Source organism: Balaenoptera ricei, chromosome 2 (genome assembly GCF_028023285.1).
Source record: "Balaenoptera ricei isolate mBalRic1 chromosome 2, mBalRic1.hap2, whole genome shotgun sequence".
In the NCBI taxonomy this organism is placed as follows: Eukaryota; Metazoa; Chordata; class Mammalia; order Artiodactyla; family Balaenopteridae; genus Balaenoptera; species Balaenoptera ricei.
Genome location: NC_082640.1, coordinates 81442785 through 81462520, shown reverse-complemented (window position 1 = coordinate 81462520; position 19736 = coordinate 81442785). Strand labels below are relative to the sequence as shown.

At 35.4% G+C, this 19736-nt stretch overlaps 1 protein-coding gene across 2 annotated transcripts in view; it reads left to right on the top strand.

Annotated features, from left to right (window-relative positions):
• UNC13C (unc-13 homolog C) overlaps positions 1–19736 on the top strand; it is a 596809-nt gene that overhangs the window by 307611 nt on the left and 269462 nt on the right. For both annotated transcript variants that reach the window (XM_059915534.1, XM_059915533.1), the window contains 3 exons: positions 3116–3184; positions 4867–4956; positions 10541–10669. In XM_059915534.1, coding sequence (XP_059771517.1) covers positions 3116–3184; positions 4867–4956; positions 10541–10669 — 288 coding nt within the window. The remainder of the gene's footprint in view (positions 1–3115; positions 3185–4866; positions 4957–10540; positions 10670–19736) is intronic.

Below are 19736 nucleotides of genomic sequence, written 5' to 3'. Positions count from 1 at the left end.
GGAGTGAGATACTGAGAAGCAAAGGAATGGGAGAGCGAAGCTGGGGATGATGCAGAGGTTTTTACACACCTTCTTTATAAGAGCTTTTCCTTCCACGATTCCCAGTGTCCTAGGGAAACTTGCTAAGAGTGTCCTTGTGGGGTAGCAACTGCCTCCCCCTACTCAAAATCTCCCCTCTTCTCATGGGTCAAAACTGGCTCACCAACTGGTTTTGTACAGCTCACGAGCTAAGAATGGCTTTTATATTTTTAAATGGTTTTTAAAAATCAAAATATTGTCATTTGTGATACCTGAAAATTATATGAAATGCACACTTCAGTATCCATAAGCAAAATTTTATTGGAAAACAACCATGCTCGTTTGTTTATATATTGGTTATAGAAGCTCTTGTGCTACAATGGCAGAGTTTAATAGTTGTGACAGAGACCACAGAGCTGAAAATATTTATGATCTGGCTCTTTACAGACAGTTTGCTGACCCCCGGTCTAGAGTTATTCTTGTCAAATAATTAAACCTAAATACTTGATAACAGATAATGCTTAATGTTAATATTATAGATTTAGCCCCTACCTAATAGCAGACATATGTAGTCCTTACCAAATGCAAAGAACTGAGTAACGTGACAGTTTCAGATATTGTGGCATGTCCCTCGAGAAACGTTTTTTAATTGCAGTCTTTTCTTATACCTCAAATCACACCATGTAGGTGATAGGCCTCCTCTGCTCTCACAAAGGCAATCTCACTCAAGTTAAATAGAAATATGGTAAATGAAATAAAATTTCAGGCTGTCCTTCTGTTTAAAAAATGTCTGTGAAAATTGTATCAGGAGCACACTTTTAATTTCACATCACCTGATATTGTTTGGGATTTAGCGACAACAAGCCTGGCAGTTTTCTCCACAGTTTTCTATTTTTCTGGAATGTAAATTTTCCAGCTGCGCACTGAAGACCTAGGTTGGAAGACTAAATGTGTGATCTGTATCAGTCAGAATTCTGTTCAGCTGCATGAGACAAATTCAACAAACCTAACTCAATATTCTTTCCCATGTAATCTAAGTCCAAAGGTAGTAAGGAATTCAGGGCTAGTACAGCTGCTCAGGATTGTAATTTTTTGAAAGGGTGGGCAGACAGAGTTAGGCTGCCGTGTGGAGGCTCCTAGCTTCCTGCCTCATCATTCTTACCATTTGTTTAGCTTTTCATCTTATAGCCACGAGATGACTATTTGACCTTCTAGTATCTTGTCTGAGTTTAAGGTGAGAAAAAGGAGAGAGACACAAAGGGCAAATGGAAAAAAAGGCCTAACAAAGGATTATATAGCAAATACTAATACAACAAACTCTGCAGAGCATTCTTTTAGAATCTTTCTAAATAATAATTCATCGGTAATATGCTGGCTGGTTCCATTCCCTTTAATAAACTGTGTACATCTCATTGGCCAAAATCATGCTACCTGGCCATTGCTAGACTAAAAGAGGCCTGGGAAGGTAGGTGTTTCATAAAGGACATATTTGACTCTTGAGGTTCTATTAGGAAGAGAAGAAGAAGGGATATCGGGCAGACAACCAGAACAGTTGGTCCCAGTATACACAACAGGGCCAGTGATTTGGGTCATAGTGTGGTTGACTAGGGTCATATCAGCTGTCTTAATGATTCATACCAATCACAGAGGTCATATAAAGCATCCAGAGACTGACACAAACACTTTGATTTTTACAGTCGTTGAATGATTAACTACTATGGCCTAAACCGATGATTGTAGCGGCTCTTTTATTTTTCTATTTTGATTGAGATCCACTGACCCACATTGATGGGGGATGGGGGTTAATAAAGGGCAACATAGGTCACCTCCTCCCCTAGGAAGGTATGGTAGAGAGTAAGAAAGAAAACTCTAAGACATTCATTGTATTTTCCAGCAGCTTTACTGGAGAGTCTTACTTACCTAACAAGATAGCAAGCTTCTGGAAGGGTCATTTCTTAGGCTCCTTCATTGCCTCCACAAGGGTTATTAACACAGAGGCAAGACTCAAACTTTGTTCACTGATATATAAACCTGATAAAAGACAGTTTATTCAGAAAATTGAAGTTTCAACTTAGGAACAATTTATCAACTTCCGTTAATATTCGACTCACTTCATCAAGATCAGTGACTTAAAGGGATAACAGTTATATACCCCATAAATCCAACTTGTACGTGAAACTACTAGGAAAAATTTCTACTTTTGCTAATATATTCCAAAGTGTAATTTTGTGTTTACAGAATATTAATCTAGGGAGGAAACTTTACTGTCATTTACTACCATCCCCCTATTTTTTTTTCATTTTTATTTAGGAATCGGAAACTCAGAGTGGTGCTTTGTCTATTGTAAAGTTTTCATGTGTGACTTTGATGGTTTTTTACCTTATCTAATTTATTTAATTTATTTAATCCACACAACTATATCCTTATGCTTATTAGCAAAACGTTTTAATTCTTATCCTTTATCATCTTCAAAACCTTCTATGAAGAAGTCAGTCCAACCCTGATACAGCATCAGAGGGAGGCATTGGTAATTTTTGTTGACCTGATATTTTATACTTTTTTAGCACTAAATCATAAACATACTTTAAAGGCAGTCGATCCTTTCAGATTATGAAGTCTGTTACCAAAAGGAAAATACTTTTTGAAATTGTTTTTGACACAAAGAGCAGCTAGTCCCCCTTCCATAGGTGGGAGAAGTTTAAAAAAGCTATAGTTTAATTTTGGGGAGGTGGTGTGGTGTGTGGAGGTGGGAAGAGGGGTGGGTTATATTTTCTCTTGTTGACTCATACTGCTGTGAAGGAGTACAGTGGCAATTCAGTTGTCTGGACTCTTTCTTCATGACTCAACTCTTTGGATACTGTCTCATTCATCACAGAGAGGCAGTGTGACTTACAGGAAAGAGTGTGGCTTTGGTGTCAGAGACCTGAGTTTGAATCACTGCTATGTCCCATACCAGCTCTATGATCTTGGAGAAATCACTGACATCTTTGAACCTTCTTTTCTATCAAATGGGGACATTAACTCAGACAGATTTTGTTGTGAGGACTACATTTAGAATTATCATTGATTTCCATTCTCCTATTTTGTGTTTGCACAGAGGGAAAAATTCATAAAACTGCTGGACCAGTTGCATAACTCTTTAAGGATTGACCTATCAAAGTATAGGGTATGTACAAAATTATTTGCCTAAAGGTAAAATATGGTGTTTGGCTCAGATGATTTCTTGTCATATTGTAAAAAAAAAAAAAGTTATCCACTATGTAATGGAAAAGTAAAGATAATGATCTTGGAATCTTGGGTCCTGTTACACTAGACGGGTCCCTTAAGGAATCAAGTAGACATCCCTTGTTTAGGTACCTTGCTCCACATCAGCCTGCAGTACTCTGTGTGTGTGTGTGTATGTGTGTGTGTGTGTGTGTGTGTGTGTGTGCGTGCACACACATGTACAGCTTTAATTTTATAATTCTTTTAATAACCATCAGATTGAGTGGCCCTCAGCTAATTCATGAAGTAGACATGTGGCCCAGTCCTCATCTTAAAAGCTCACCCCTTCTTACTAAGATATCCAGCTGATATTTCCTCAGCTTTTGATATTCCTTCTGGGATTCACTGCTTAATTCACTCCTAGATCAATACAATGTGCGTTTTTTGAAGCTGTACAGAGTTCATTGTCAACAATTCTATACTTCCCCTGCAGGTGAAACACACACAAACTCACACATACACAAATATATTCATGTGTGTGTCTGTGTTTGTAAAGACACAGATATAATTTTATTTAGAAAATACAGTTACAAAAAAATTTAGTTACAAATTTTATTTACCAAAATATCTATAGTAACAATTATTGCATTCTTTAACAATTTATTCTATAATAAATATCTTTCCATATCTGTATATATGTATCTTTCTTACATTCAATTTTTAGTCTCTTATTGATGAATCGCTTAACTGTGCATTTCCGGAAATTATAATACCAAATTTTGTCAAACTTACCTTACATGTCAGAACTGGGGCCAACACTATGAGAAGGGAACTGCTATGACAGGCAGTGAAAATGATATTTGGGGGCAAGAAGGACCTTGAGGCCACCTCATTCACCATTACTTTGACACCCCAACTCTGCTTGAGTTCATGAATACCTAAAAGTTACCTGTGGTTTTCCTAATGGCTCTTTAAAAAGCCTATCTGAAAGCACATTAATATGAGAAATTTCTCAATGCTGAAATTGTTTCCTTAATTTTTTCATAATTCCTTTCCTTTCCTTTCCTTCAAAATTCTGAACATCTGCATTTTTATCTCACATTTTTCACCAAACTTCACTAACAAAAACTTTTTGTTTAAATCTGCAGTACTTCAAGGAGAGACTATGAAGTGCAGTCTTATTTTCTTTTTTTAACTTTTAGCTTCTTTGTGACTAAAAGTAAATATAGGACATGTAAAGTTTCCCAAAAGGATTTTGGAAAAAATAACCCATCTTGAGAAAATTATAAAAAATATTTTCAAATATGTGCTCACCTTCCCTCTTTCAGCAGGAAACCTATTTTGTGAAACAAGGATGAATAACCTCATAACATTGCATTAATGATATTATTTTGTACATTTTTGTTACATTGTGGGAATAAATAGAAGAATATGGCTTTCTAAGACTAAGATGAGAATACTTCCAACTTGTTTATTTTCTGTGATATTTTACAGTAAAAATACTGTGAGAATACTGTGGTGATACTTTTTAAATTTTACACAGTTTACTTACCATTTTCTTTCACAGAAAGTTAGTTGTAGTTTATTTGCCACTGGAGGCTTAATGCTGATAATTTACCCATTTTCTGTTTCCTAATTAACCAGGAAAACTTTCCCGCCAGCAATGCTGAAAGATTGCAAGACCTGAAATCAACTGTTGACCTGCTAACAAGTATCACCTTTTTTAGGATGAAGGTACATCTTTTATTTTTGTCACTGTCTTCGTGTGACACACATTTACTCCCTGATAGAGTCTGGTTTTACCCTTCTCTTGATCAGTACTGTTCATCCCCATTGATTAAGATGTGGTGCCTTTGCCTGAGCTAAATGAATCTTCCAACATAATGTGTGTTGAAAAAGAGATTATCCTAGACACTTAAGATATTCTGATACATTTGGCACAAATTTAGTTTTAAGTTAAATTCATCTTAAACAAAGCTCTCTAGTGAGTGGATGTGACACTTACCGAAAAAAAAAAAAAAAAATCCCTAAGAACATTAAATGGAAATGGAGTTCACTTTGCATTTCAATTTTAACTGAGATATCTTGCGGACTTTTTCATTGCAAGAGAGTAGCCAACTCTTTTAAGTTTACCCTAATCGTAGCAACTTCCATTTCCTGCCCTGGGAATGTCTGTATATGAATATGTGTGATTGTTTAATCCATTGGTATAATTAATTGTTATCTACCAACCTATGCAAACATTTCTTTTTAGGTATATCTTCTCTGCTTTAATAGCAAGTTGTCTGCAATTATAATTTGGCTAGCCAGACAATTCATGTAAAGCCTTTCTTAAAACTACTTGTCAGGCTATGGGCTAAACATTTTTGCCCTTTGAAAGAGAGTTTATGATTTTTTATTCAGGAAATTCCTGTACAGAAAAAAATAGAAATAATTATTTTTCTTCTTTTCAGTTGCCCATGATTATCTTCACTAAAACAATAAAATTGGTATTTTATAAGAGAGAAAGAAAACAAAACTATGCTATATAAACCATCCATCCTTTAAAGTCCAATTAAAATTCATTTGGTTTGAAGTCATGGTAAGATTAGGTGACTGGGATAAATAGAATTTACATCAATTCTGATCTGCTGGCAGTAGCTGCTGGAACAGTGCATAGAGGGTGATAGTGAGAACTGATCCAGGCTCTCATTGACAAGTGACGCCTGCCATTGACATTGAGGGGGGTAGGAAAATGAGAGTGAGGGAGGGGAGTGCCAGCACAGTGCTCAATACCTGCCTTTCCTCAATCACCAGCCTTGCAGTGTATAGGAAACAAAATCATTTCAAACTTGCAAGTCCTCCTCCCCCACCCTCACTACCAGCTGATGACCTTGCTTCTGATTTCACTGGAAAAACAGGAGCAACTACTGGAGACCTTCCTCGAGGTCTGACCACATGCTCCCGCCACCCACCCATCTACCTACTTACCTGCATCTGTGTCCATATTCTGTTCCTTCTTTTTTTATTATGATTGCTTAGCTGTTTGTTCTCCTAAATAAAAAAAAAAGCTGTATCTTCCACTGATGTAATTAATTTCTTCCCCTCCTGAGTTACTAAAACAGTGGTCCAGCCATCTTCCTCACTCACCTGAATTATCAGTCTTCCACTCTCTACTGGATACTCCCCATCACCCAACATGCTATTTTTTCCAGTCCTAAAAATATTGCTAGACTCCATTTTCTTCTACAGCTACTACCCTTATCCTTCTTTTCCTTTAATACCAAAACCCTTCAAAATAGTCCCTTTTACTTTTTCTTTCCAATTTATTTTCTCGAGTTGTCTTCTGAACAAGTTTTCTCCTTCTATTGTCTTTTTCTCCTCATTATAGACAGTAAAATTCACTCTTTTTGTCCTAGAGCTCTATTAGTTTTGACATGTGTGGTTGTAATAACCCACACTACAATAAAGATATAGAACAGTCCTATTCGCCTCCAGTATTCCCTTGTGCTAGTCCTTTATAGTCAACCTCTCTCCCACCTCCTGATCTGTTATTGTCCCCCTATGGTTTTACCTTTTCCAGAACATCGTGTAAATGAAATAATAATCTATGTAGTGTAACATATTGGCTATTCAGCCTTCTTCCTGAGTGTATCTACAGTTCATTCCTTTTTATTGCTGAGTAGTAATTCTCTGTTATATATGATCTACAGACATTTGGGTTATTTCCAGTTTGGGGTCATATCAAATAAAACTGTATAAAAATATTGATATATATATATATTTTTGTGTAAACATAAATTTTCGCTTTCGTTGGATAAATAACAAGGAGGGAGATTCCTTGGTCATTTGGTAAATGTATGTAACACTTTACAAGAAATGCCAATTGCAGTTGTCCTACATCTTCTGGTAAAGCTCTTGGCATTTTCCATGATTTTATTTTATTTTTTTAGCCGTTCAAATGATGCCAAAAACTCAGCCGGCCTCTGTGCACCAGTGTCAAATCGAATCTCAGAGACAGAGTTTTGGGTGAAGTAGAAAAGCATAGCTTTATTGCTTTTCCAGGCAAAAGGGGGACACAGTGGGATCCTGCCCTCGAAAACTATGTGTCCCTACCTGGGAGGATTTAGCAAGGAGTTTTATAGCAACAGTTCAAGGGTGAGGTTTCGGGTAAGATTAGGGTGTGTGCAGGGCCTGCACTCCTTTAATCTGGCCTCAAGTAATCTGATGAGTTTCTGTGGTTCCTTTAATCTGGTGGTCTTCTTGAAGAGCTTCTCTGGTTCCTTTAATCTGGAATGAAGAATGCTGGCATCTTCCATTTGTTGGGGGTTTTAGTTCTATAAAGAGCTTAAAGATATTGTTATGTGTATCCCTTGAGGTGGAACCAGGACCCTGCCCCAAGGCTGCACTATTGTTTCTTGACTGCTCCTCCCTTGTCTCGGCAGCCCCTCCCTTCCCTGATTAGCAACTGTTCTAATCTGCCCTTTGGAACTCAGGGAAGGTCATGGAGGCTGGAGTCTATTCCCTATAAACAAGAAATGGGGGCGAGAAAGACTTCCGTGACCAGGAGCCCCACAGGGTCCTGCTCAGTTTCACTAATAGGAATGAAGTTATATCTTATTATGGTCTTAATTTTATTTCTATATTAATTAACAATGTTGATCATGCTTTCTTGAGCTGATTTGCCATCTGAGTTTCTTTTGTGAACAGTCTGTTGAAATGTTTTGCCCACTCTTCATTCTTATTGTTGAGTATTGAGTTCTTTATTTACTCTGGATACAAGTCTTTTGTCAGGTACTTTATTTGCTGATGTTTTCTCCCTGTCAGTGTTTTGTCTTTTCATTCTCTAAAATTATCTTTTGCCTAGCAAGAGTTTTTAATTTTGATAAAGTCTACTTTATCAGTCTTTCTATTTACAGGTAGTGCTACTGACGAAACTAGGGTCACAAAGATTTTTCCGTGTTTCTTCTAAAAGTTTTATTTTACCTTTTACATTTAATCCTGGGTTCCATTTTGAGAGTTTTTTTTTTTTTAATAAGTTGTGAGGTATGGGTCAGGATCATTTTTTTGTATATAGATGTTCAGTAGTTTTCACACCATTTATTGAAGCGATCATCCCTTATTCATTGAATTTCATTCGCATCGTTATAAAAAATCAATTGATCATATTTGTTTGGGTCTATTTCTGGACTCTCTATGCTGTCCAAATGTCTATACTTTTACCATTACTATGCTGTCTTGATTACTGAAGCCTTATATCAAATCTTAAAATTAGATAGTTTTAGTCCTCCACCTTTTTTGCTACTTTTCAGAATTGTTTAATAGATTATATTAGTTCTTATTGGGATTTTGGTTAGGATTGCATTAAATCTATAGATCAATCTGTAGAGAACTAAAAAATTTTAAATGTTAAATCTTCAAATCCACCCTTATTTTTGGAACCTACTCCAATTAGACCTTTAACCCATCACTTTACCAAAAATGATCTTGTCAAAATCACCGGTGACCATCACTTTGCTAAATCTAGTGGTCAGTCATCAGTCTTCATCCTACAGTGTTCAGTATCACTTAATATATTTTATCAATCCCTCCTCCAGGAAAGCCTTTCTTCCCTAGGTTCCAGGACACCCCTCTTGCTTCTTTTTTCTCCTATCTCATTGGCTGCCTTTTTTCTCTTCTCCATTGCTTTGTTCTTTCTCATTTGTCTAATGCCATAGGGCTAGAATTACACAGGGTTTATTTTTTGGACCCCTTCTCTTCTCTGTCCATGCTCATCTAGTCTCATTTCTTTACATTCTTCTCTAAGCTAATAATTCTCAAATTTATATCACTAGCTCAGGCATCTCTACTACTCCAGACTCATTTACCCAAATGGCTGTTTGAAATCTACTTGTATGCATAACAGGCCTCTCAATCTTAACCTGTCATAAACTGAGCTCCTGATCTTCCAAGCATAGTCTTGCTCATCTAGGTTGAGACCACTTCCAGTGTACCAGTTATTTAGGGCTAAAACCTTGGTGTTAGGCCACCCCCCATAGGCCTACGAGGCCTGTACTTGCCCATCTTCAAGACCAAAGAAAGAATCTGGAATCAGCAACAGAGACGTCAATGGTTTAATGGATGGGGGATCTTATGTGTCTGAAGCAAGGTCCTGGAGTGAGACCTCGCTGTGTGCCCCAAGCTCTCGGCCGGCCATGAAGGCAATCTTCACTCCTGGGAGGAAGGGGAGGTTACCAGTTATAGGGGAATTGATGTCACGTTGGCACCTCAGTTACCAGGGAAACCAGCAGAGGGGCATGTCCCTCACCACCCCTTTGATAGGTTATCATCGTGGCTAAAGTTAGAGCAATCATTAGCTGGGGCCTGGGGCAAGTATGTAGGAAGGTCAGTCAGGTAGTAGGGTGTGGCTGAAGTAGGCATTCCTGGAGCAGGAGATGTACAGAGAGCAAGAGGACAGCCGTCTTGGGTGACCTGATCATACACTTGGTGTGTCTTTCTCTCACACTGGTCACCCAATCTGTCAGCAAATCCTGTTACCCGTTCCTTCCAAAATTAACCAGAATAGAATTTCTTCTAACAACTCCTTGCTCTACCATAGTTCAAGCACTGTCTTCTCATGACTGAATTATTGAACTATTCTCATCACTGGTCTTTCTGCTTTGTCCATACCTGGCCTTAAGGCAGCATAAGGGAGCCTTTTAAAAAAAAATAGGTCACTTTCCTCTTCTGCTCAAATAGTCTACTTTCTTCCCACCTTGCTCAAAGCTAAGGTTCTTGGAGTAGTCTACTTGCAATTTTTCCACTGGTCCCATCCTGTTACTTCTCTGAATTGATCTACTATTGAAGTCCTTTGTATTAAATTCTATTCCACTGAAACACTTTCTATCCCTCTTCTTCAGTGTATTTTTTTTTTCAGCATGCAACATCATGTAATATATTTTACTGATTTCTTTTGTTTATTATCTACTAAAATTAACTTAAAGAGGAAAGGGATTTTTGTTTCTTTTGCTCACTGCATTATCACCATTGTCTGATATATAGTAGGTGATGATAAATATTTGTTGAGTGGTTGAATGGAATGAATGAATGATATTGTGATTGGTCACTTTAAGTATTTCTATTGAATATTTACAACTATGCTCGTTTTCTCTGAGTTGTTATATTAGGAAGTTAAGGTGGGTGTTTATACATTTAAAACGTTTCTAAGACCACATTTCTCCTGAATACAGAAAGGTCAACTAAAAGTTGAATAAAAGTGTTTATTCAATATGGTTTGATTTATTTATACAGTTTATACAATGTTTTATTTTTGAATTTAAGAAAATATTTTGTCTACCAGGTTCTGGAGCTGCAAAGCCCCCCAAAGGCCAGCATGGTGGTGAAAGACTGTGTCAGGGCTTGCCTGGATTCTACGTACAAGTATATTTTTGACAATTGCCATGAACTCTATTCCCAGCTAATAGACCCGGTAAGGAAAGATGTGTGTCTGCTTTCTGTTCTAGTGTCTGCGTCCATAAGTTTAGAATGACAGTAAGTGGGAAAGTATGTTCATTCAACTTCATGTTAACTGCAGGTTTTAAGAATTTCCATATCTTTTCCTCACATTTGAACATCACTTCCTTATATATGAGAGTGAAATAGTTCACTCCTTAAAGTAACTTCATGTATTAAAGGTGGATATTGTTGTTCAAGTTTTTCTGGTGAGGAGTCAGTTTCAAAAGAATTAAGTGATTTTTCTCAAGGTCACACAGTGGGCAAGTGGCAGATTTGGGACTAGAACTTAGGATTTCAACTCCTACTTCTATGTCCTTCCCCTAATTCATCTGCCTCCCTTATCATTTTTTCTCATAAAACTGATAGATGGGGACATATTTATAGAACAGGATGGTAAAATTGTCACATATGTAAATTTATTATTAAGAAATATTTCTAAAAAGAAAATACAGAAAGTAAATCAAACATGCATATACTTACCACGTAGATGACCAACTGTTAACATTGAGCAATATTTGCTCTGATTTTTATTGTTTAAAGCCATTAAATGTTAGACATAAATTGGCATTTCACTTTGTAGTTCTTTCAAATTCCATTCTCCTCCCTTCTTCCTTCAGAAATGAACACTGTTTTAATATTGGTGAGTTTGAACATCTTTTCCAATATGCTCAATGAACACTTCAGTTTTATTTTCTGTATATCGCCTATTAATTCCTTGCTGATTTTTCTCTTGGCTTGCCTGTCTTTTGCTTATTAATCTGTAGAAAATTCTAAAATATATTTTGGATACTAATCTTTGTTGGTTATGTAATTTCATATATTACTTCTCTCTTTATATGTGATGTGTCTTTTTGTTGCATTGAAGTTTTTTAATGCACACTATGATTTATATATATCGCTATTAGTTCTATAGAACTATTGTTTGGGGATGGCTCTTTAACATGTATCTATTGTCTATCCACTTCCCTGAAGAATGCAGTTGCTCAAATAGATATTGAAAACTGTGCAGTTACCTATGGAACTTCCTGTTTAGTTGAGTGGGGCAGATTCTAGAAAGCCGATGTTGGATGAAGGCACATAGGACTCTTTCAAGCTAGGTTTCAGGCTGGGTTTCTTACAGTATTCATCCTTTCTGGGGTCACTGACTCCTTAGCCTAATAGGAGAAAACATGAAAGCTGGAGTCTGTCATTGTATAAGCAAAACAACATAAAACCACATAATTGTTCTTAACTTTAGCTTAACATTCCCACTACGTGTGCTCTTGTTTGGAAACTTGGTTCTCTGGGATTTCTACGGATTAAATTGTCTCTGACTTCAAATATCCCCTTGGGTGGCTTTCTAATGGCTTCCCTTTGTCTATTCTCTACTCTCTATCTTCCTCCCACAAAGCTCTTTCAATTCTTCCACTACATTTTCAACATCGTCTTTATTCTACCCAAAATATAAAAATTAAGCTTTTTATTATACCATATAAGTTACCCATACATAACTTTATAATCAATCTTACCGGGCTTTACCACCTTTAATTTCCTACTCCTTGCAATTCCAAACTCAAACTGGTCCCCTCTCATGAGCCCTAAATTCTATTATTTTCTATGGACTGGCCATCTTCTTTTACATTCATGTGTTTATCCTGTTCTATCTGCCTAAAATGTTCTTCCCCCATCCTCTGCCTTCAAAAAATCCAACTTAAATATGACCTCCTCTCCTACTAATTCACACTCAGTGGATGAATCAAATCATCAAGGTTAAGTGTCATACCTTATTTACTGTCTTTCTAATATATTAATACTAATAATAGTAAAATAACAGTTTTATTTATATAAGATATATAGAAATATGTGCAGTTCCCATAAAGCAAACATACCCCTAATAAAAAGCAAATAAATTGTCACATCAAAATGAGTCTAATATAGCTTAATATTTGCTTATTTGGCTTCAAAAACAATGTTTGTATGATTTTCTAACTAACTGGTATTCGTTTTATGTGGATAGATTTATAGATTTTATATGAAATCTTATCCATGTGGAGACTGTTTGGAGCTAAGCTTTAAATCTAAGAAAAAGACTTTTCCTTAAACATTGTTATCATTTGAAATTCTAAAGAAAGCACCCATTGGGCCTGAACAATTTAGGAAATTAATACTCCCTAGAGCCCTTCTGGAACCATCTGGGAAAAAATTTAATAATTAAGGCTTATCTCCCCTCAGTTGACTGTAACCCCATTCTCCGAGGAGCTCAAGTTAAGACCTTTTTCCTTCACACTATACATCTGAATTCTCCTCAAATTCTGATGACTTTATCTTCAAAATCAAACACCTTATCTTCACAGTACATCCAGAATCTAACCACTTTTCACCACCTTCACGCTCCCAGCTGGTCTGAGTCACCATTGTTGCTCACCTGGGTTACTACATAACTTACTAACAGAGCTCAGTGCTTCTACCCTACAACCTTTGCCTGTGTTCAACAGAGCAGCAAGAATGATCCTTTTAAAAAGTAAGTCAGATTATGTCACTCTTTTGCACATAATATTCTAAAGTCCCTTCATTTCAGTCATGTTCAAAGTCCTTTCAATGGCAGTAAGACCCAGGATCTGCCCATATTGCACCTTCCGCCCCACTCTGTTACTCTGTCCTTACATACATCATCGTGAGTGGAGAGGAAAGTAACATGAACAATGCTGTATCCCTGGTACCTGCAACAGTGCCTAGATCATAGAAGGTGCTCAGAAATGTGTTTGTCGAATAAATTGAATGAATGAATAAACAATTACTTTTCTTAAACGATACGATAAGAAATTACAGGTTATTTGGCTCTTTATAAACAAGACTGAATGAGGTGCTCTGTCATAGGAGACTCTCAGTCCTTGCCTGAAGCCTCTTGCAGTTGTACGGGGTAGTGTTGCAGGGTCCTGGACAAGATATGGGAGGAACTGATGAAAGCCACATCTAGTCCCAACCCTTAATAACATCCTGAAGTTTCCTCCAGCTCTCTCTCTTCTGCTATAGTAACCTGGAAGGACACACATTCCACATGGTATGGCTACCAGGTGGAGGACGGCTATCCAGCCAGCTTCAGCAATAACCCATTACTGCAGTAACTTATTGAGATTAGGAGATTTATCTGTTACCACAACAAACTTGGCTTATTTTGACTAATAGACCTTCAAATCCATTTCCAACCTGCCACCCAAACTGTCTACTTAAAATATATATGACTGTCCTATCTGTAACCCCCATTCACTCATGGGATTAAGTCTAAACTTTGCAATTATTCAGAGGCCCTCTAAGATGTGAGCTCTGACTAGCTTTCCTTATTTCAATGTAATTTTCCCCTTGCTTTCTGTGATTCAGGACACTAAACTCCATGATGCCTCCATCCTCATTGTTTTTACCTACCTGGATTTGCTTCACCTCCCCAAACCCCTTCATGGCTAACTCGAGCTCACTGACCTTTTCTTCAGAAAGCCGGAGTTGCCGCTCTCTGCCCTCATAATACCCTGACATGTCACCACTAGCACACTTACCGTGGTGCATTTATTAGGCATACAATGTAATTTTTGTCTGGCCGGTCTTCCCTACTAGGCTGTGAGTTTCATCTTTGTAGCCCCAGTGTTCAACGCTATGCCTGACAGAGAGTACAGTTGATTAAATAATTAATAAGAAAGAAATTTTATAAAAACAGTACTCTGTTACTTATTTATATTCTACTTCACTGACTCCACTTCAAAGTCTGTGGTCAAGAATATGATGTTTGAACCCCTGAGTTCAGATTCTGGCTCTACTGCTTATTAGTTTGGTCGCCTTGGATGAGGTAGTCAGCCTCTTCAACTCTCAGTTTCTTCACCAAGACATACTTTTAGTATTCATGCCACTTCTGTTTTTATCTGAGTTCTCTCTAGATAATGTAATGCCTGAAACCAAGAAACAAGAGTTTCAGGGTTGTTAGGCACAGTATAATTCTGATTATTTAAATGTGGAAGCTCTCTTTCTTTCTCCAAAGGGGTTTTGAAGAACCATATAAAAATAGTGCTCAGAATAAGAATGAAAAACAAACTTGAGAGATAAGGTGAAATTGTTGCAGGTAGAAGAAATAGCTAAAAAAGGCTGGTTGCACACTCCTGGAGTAGCATTTACCTTGGGTGAGTCACCTCGCCCATGTTTATCCTTCAGTTTAGCAAAACTAAGAACTCAGGTGTGGCAGTGTGGACTTAGGTGATTGATCTCTTGCATAAAGACACATGAGGGATCAATCTATAAACTAGCCCAATGTTCTAATTATATTTTGAATTAATAATGAGTTTAAGAATCTCTCATAAGCTTATTAGCTTTTTGAGTAACCATTTTTATAAATTACCTATTTATAGCTTGTGCTTATTTTTTAAAATAGAATCTCTTTTTCTGGTTGCTATTCTAAAGTTACTTAGCTCTTTGTCAGCTTTTGACCCTGCAAAGATGTTCACAATCCTTCATCTTTATCTTTGTCACAGTGTACATTTATAAGAAATTCTCATTTTTAATATAATCAAATCGACCAATTTTTCTATTTAAAATTTGGAGTATTAAAAAGTCTTTCCCACTCACCCCCAAACAGAGGATCTCCTTACATGGAATTTAATAAAATGAATGTGTTCCAGCTTCGTAGTAATCACCGTTAGGATTGTCCAACTAGTTCCCCTGCTGTTGCTCCTAAAGCAACCTTCAGATTATGGATTTTCTTTTCATATAGATGATCTTCCAGGAGAGGACAAGCCAATACATTTTCAAGTCTCTTTGAAATCTTTGGTCTTTTTTTTTTTTTTTTTTATCTTAAAGAAACTGTCGTTTTTTCCTTGAGGTGTCCTCAGAACCTACACTAGTGCCTGGCATATTAGAGTGCCTTTAGAGTCCCTTTGTTTCCCTCCCAAAACAAATTTCCCTGCCTCTTACCTCTGAGGCAATCTCTATTATTAATTTGATATTAGCTTTCTGCTTCATCTTTATGAACATTTATTATTCGTGTCTATTAACCATTTGAGTATATGAGTATGTCTCTCTCATATAGTACATTGTACAAACAAGCAGTGTAGTGATATGGTTACATGTACTAACTCCAGTACCAGACTAAAAAACGTTTAGTTATTTGGTAGGAATGATGTTGTAATTTTTAAAGATTGGTGTTACTTTTTGAGAACTATGTATTGTGATACATTTAGGTACAGTTTATTGATTTTTTTTTTTTTTACAGCTACGTATCACATAAATACACCACAATTTACATATCAATTCCAGTGTTTCACTTTTACAAATAATAGTACAATGAATATCATAATGCTTTTAAAGAACAGAAGAATGCCTTCCTTTCCTCTGCTTTTCCATTTCTACAATATATAATGCAAACATGATTGTACCATGTGGTCAAAACACCCTCTATTTTTTCCCATCTTAAAATGTCCTTCAACTTGTCTGATTCCCACAGGAAACACTGAGTTTAATGAGAATAGAAACTATTTTGTTTATTATTGAACTTGTAGTACATAACTCTGTACCTCACATACAGTAGCAGAAATCAGCGAATAACTGCTTACTTAATAGAACTTCTATGCAAAACTATCTATATGTATGCAGTATAAGTTACTGCTATTCGTTTAAAAATTTTGACCAAGATATCTTCTGAAAACTTTTTTAGAAAAAAGAAAACACCCTCCCACAATATCTTAAATTGGCAACTTACATGAACATATGCATGTCAAGTTTCAGAAAGTTTTCCTTGATTTGTAGATGTGTACTTTTTCAGTTATTTTAGCCAAAAAAGTTGCCATAGCTATTTTTGTTTGTTTTTTCTTTTGTTTTTGGTCTAGTCAATTCTAAATAATTCCGTAATAAAAGGAAAGTTTAAAATAAAATGTGACTTTGAAATTTACAAGTGGAAAAATTTCAATTCTATAACTCTTGAGATATTATTTAAATAGTAATCCTTAAGGAACTAGCTAGAAAGTGTCCCTGACTTTTCTTAGATTTTTTTCCCTTGCAATGGACTTTCTTATGCAATCAGTAGCATTAGTTTAGGGAATGATGTTCATTATGAAAAGAAGGTACTTTTTCACTACCTCCTGTGATTATTGTCATTACACTAGAACTAAGTAAATACAAACACATTTTAAGCTTAACTTTTCTTTAAATTTTATTATAAAATATGTGGAAGAAAGTTTATAAGTAGGACATTTCTTCTTAAGTGCCAGCTTCATAAGCAATATATAAATTCTTATCAAATGTTCAAAATGAGTAGTATCTTATTTATTGGTGAAGAAGACAGGAACATGAAAATCCAAAGCCTCAAAATTTATTAGACTGTTATGTTTCCATCATTGTGTATTTCAATTTTTCTAACAAAGTGAGGTCAAAAATTAAGCCACAAATGAAACCTTAATAAATTCTGAAAGAATAAACAACATGCAGAGTAAGTTGTGCCAGTAAGACTAGTGTAATCTTGATTCTAAAATGGATTATGACAATATTTGAAAAGAAAATTTTAAACACATTTTGTAAATGAACACTGATTTCAAAGTTCTAAATAAATTATCAAATGGCATATTTAAAATACAACCAGATCAAACAATCTTATCCCAGGAATTCAAGGATAGTTTGACATTAGGAAAAAAATTTATCAATATAAATCACTATAGTAGTTATCTAAAGGGGGAAGATCATATATTTATGCAATATATGTAGAATGAGCATATGGTGAAATTTGATGCCTCGTTATGATTAAAAAAGAAACTCAAAAAATTAGGAATAGAACAGATTTTCTTTTATTTAAGTTTACATTAAAAAAAACTATGGCTAACATTAGCAGATGAAATTTAGGTACATTCATTTAAGAAATAGAGATAATTATCCTATTAATACTGCTGTATAACATAATAGTTGAAGAAATGAGAATATAAATTAGAAAGGAAAAGAACTGTTATAATTTATGAGTCATATGACTATATGTGTAGGAAAACTAACAGATTCTACAAAAAGCTATTGGTTCACATAAGAATAAATCTAAAAAAAAAAAAAAAAGAATAAATCTCATTCAACAAATACAAGAACAATAGAATTTCTTTACACTAAAAATTGTGGCACACAGATTACTAGGGAAAGGAACAGACATTTAGAGTGTAAGGAAAATTGTCTCACCATATGGAGCTAGGGGTTGGGGGTTTGTGGGAAGAGCTGGTTTCTTGCCTAATACCATATCCAATGTGAACTTAAGAAGATGAAAAAGACAAGTGTTAATGTAATAATAATGATAGTATAGGATAATACCTTTCTGATGCATGGTAGGAAAGACTTCTTAAAACTCCAAAGCACAAATTTTAAATAGAAAAATTGATCTATTTAATTATTTTAAAATTGACAATTTATTATAAATGTACACTGCAAGAAGGATGAAAGATTGCAAAAAATCTTTGCAGTGTCAAAAGCTGAAAAGGACTAAGGAATTCCAAAATAGCAACCAAAAAAGATAGAGATTCCATTTAAACAATAGGCACAAAAAATGAACAGGCAATTTATAAAAATGCTTACTCAAGAAGCTTATAAGCTTTGAGAAGTTTCTTAAACTCGTTATTAATTAAAGTAATATAGTCAAAACATCACTGAGCTATAATCTTATATCTAGCAGGTCGGCAAAAATTAATAAACTAGATAATGCCAATGTCTCCATTTCATGAGGAAATGGAGACGTTGGTGCTCTCATGAACCTTTGGTTAGCATGGAAACTAGGAACCAGCAATCCTGGTATTAGATCTATATATTAGACATATTTGCACAAAGATCCCTAAGAAGATATTTAATAGAATATTCACTTTAGCATTGTTTGTGATACTTAGAAGTTGGAGGCAATCCATATGTCGTTCATAGGAGAATAGATACATAAAATGTGGATTTACCCATAGAATATTATGGAGCAGTTAGAAGAAATGAGTTAGTTGTTTACCTAGTAACATGGAAAGAAATTAAAAACATAGTGCTGAGTGAAAAAAAAAAAAAAAAGAAGAAGAAGAAACAGAAGGTGTTGTATAGCATAATACTAGTTAAGTAAATTTAAAGTAAACACACACCACAATAATAACATTTTACAAGATCAGAGAAATAGATAAACACCAAATGTAGTATATGATCTTATGTAGATTAGGAGGAGATGGAATTTTGGAATGGATGAAAAAGGAGTAGATGGAAGGATGGTTGGATGGATGGATAGATATACAAGAGAGATGGATATATGAATTGTGCATGGTCAAAATATCTGTATTTGAGATTTCAAAGTTTTTCCTACCTCCAGTAAAAAAAAGAATACATGTAGTATAAATTTCTGGAGAAAAATATTCTGTATTTGTGATATATTTGGAATCTAGTACCTAATCTTCATAAAACCTTTAAATTGATATGAATTTGGCATCCAACAAGTATAGAACTGGGTTAGATTTATTATTGACACTACCTGCTTCACGTGGTCATACACAATAATAGGAATGATGACCCCTGAAACTGTATAATATTGTAGCCATAAAGCTACCCTATTAGAATCGATATTGCATTATGTGATTTTTGTTTTAATGTGTTCCCACTTTAGAAATGTTTATTCTTTAAAGGTATACTTAATTCACAAATAATTACAGGCAAAAAAATCAATCTATGATGTGCTTCTTGGTATTTTTTTAATGTCTTTAATTAAGGTGTTTGGAATGTGGTGTTTCATTGAAGGTTATACATGGAGTCGAGTCATCTCACTTACAATTTATTCTTTCACACTGTGTTAACTGGAAAATCAATGGGTCTTGAATCTGTTACTTTTAAAACACATTTGTTGATTCAGATGGGGCATTTAGTAAATCAGATTACTTGAAATTCATGAAAAGTGCAGTAAACATAAAGAAGGAAACATACATTTTCTTATATTTGCTTGATTCTAGTTCAATATTTCCCAAACTGCCCTGATCCTAAGAATCACCTGGGGAACTTGACCACCTCAGAACCAATAAAGTAGGGTATATGAGAAGAATCCCAGG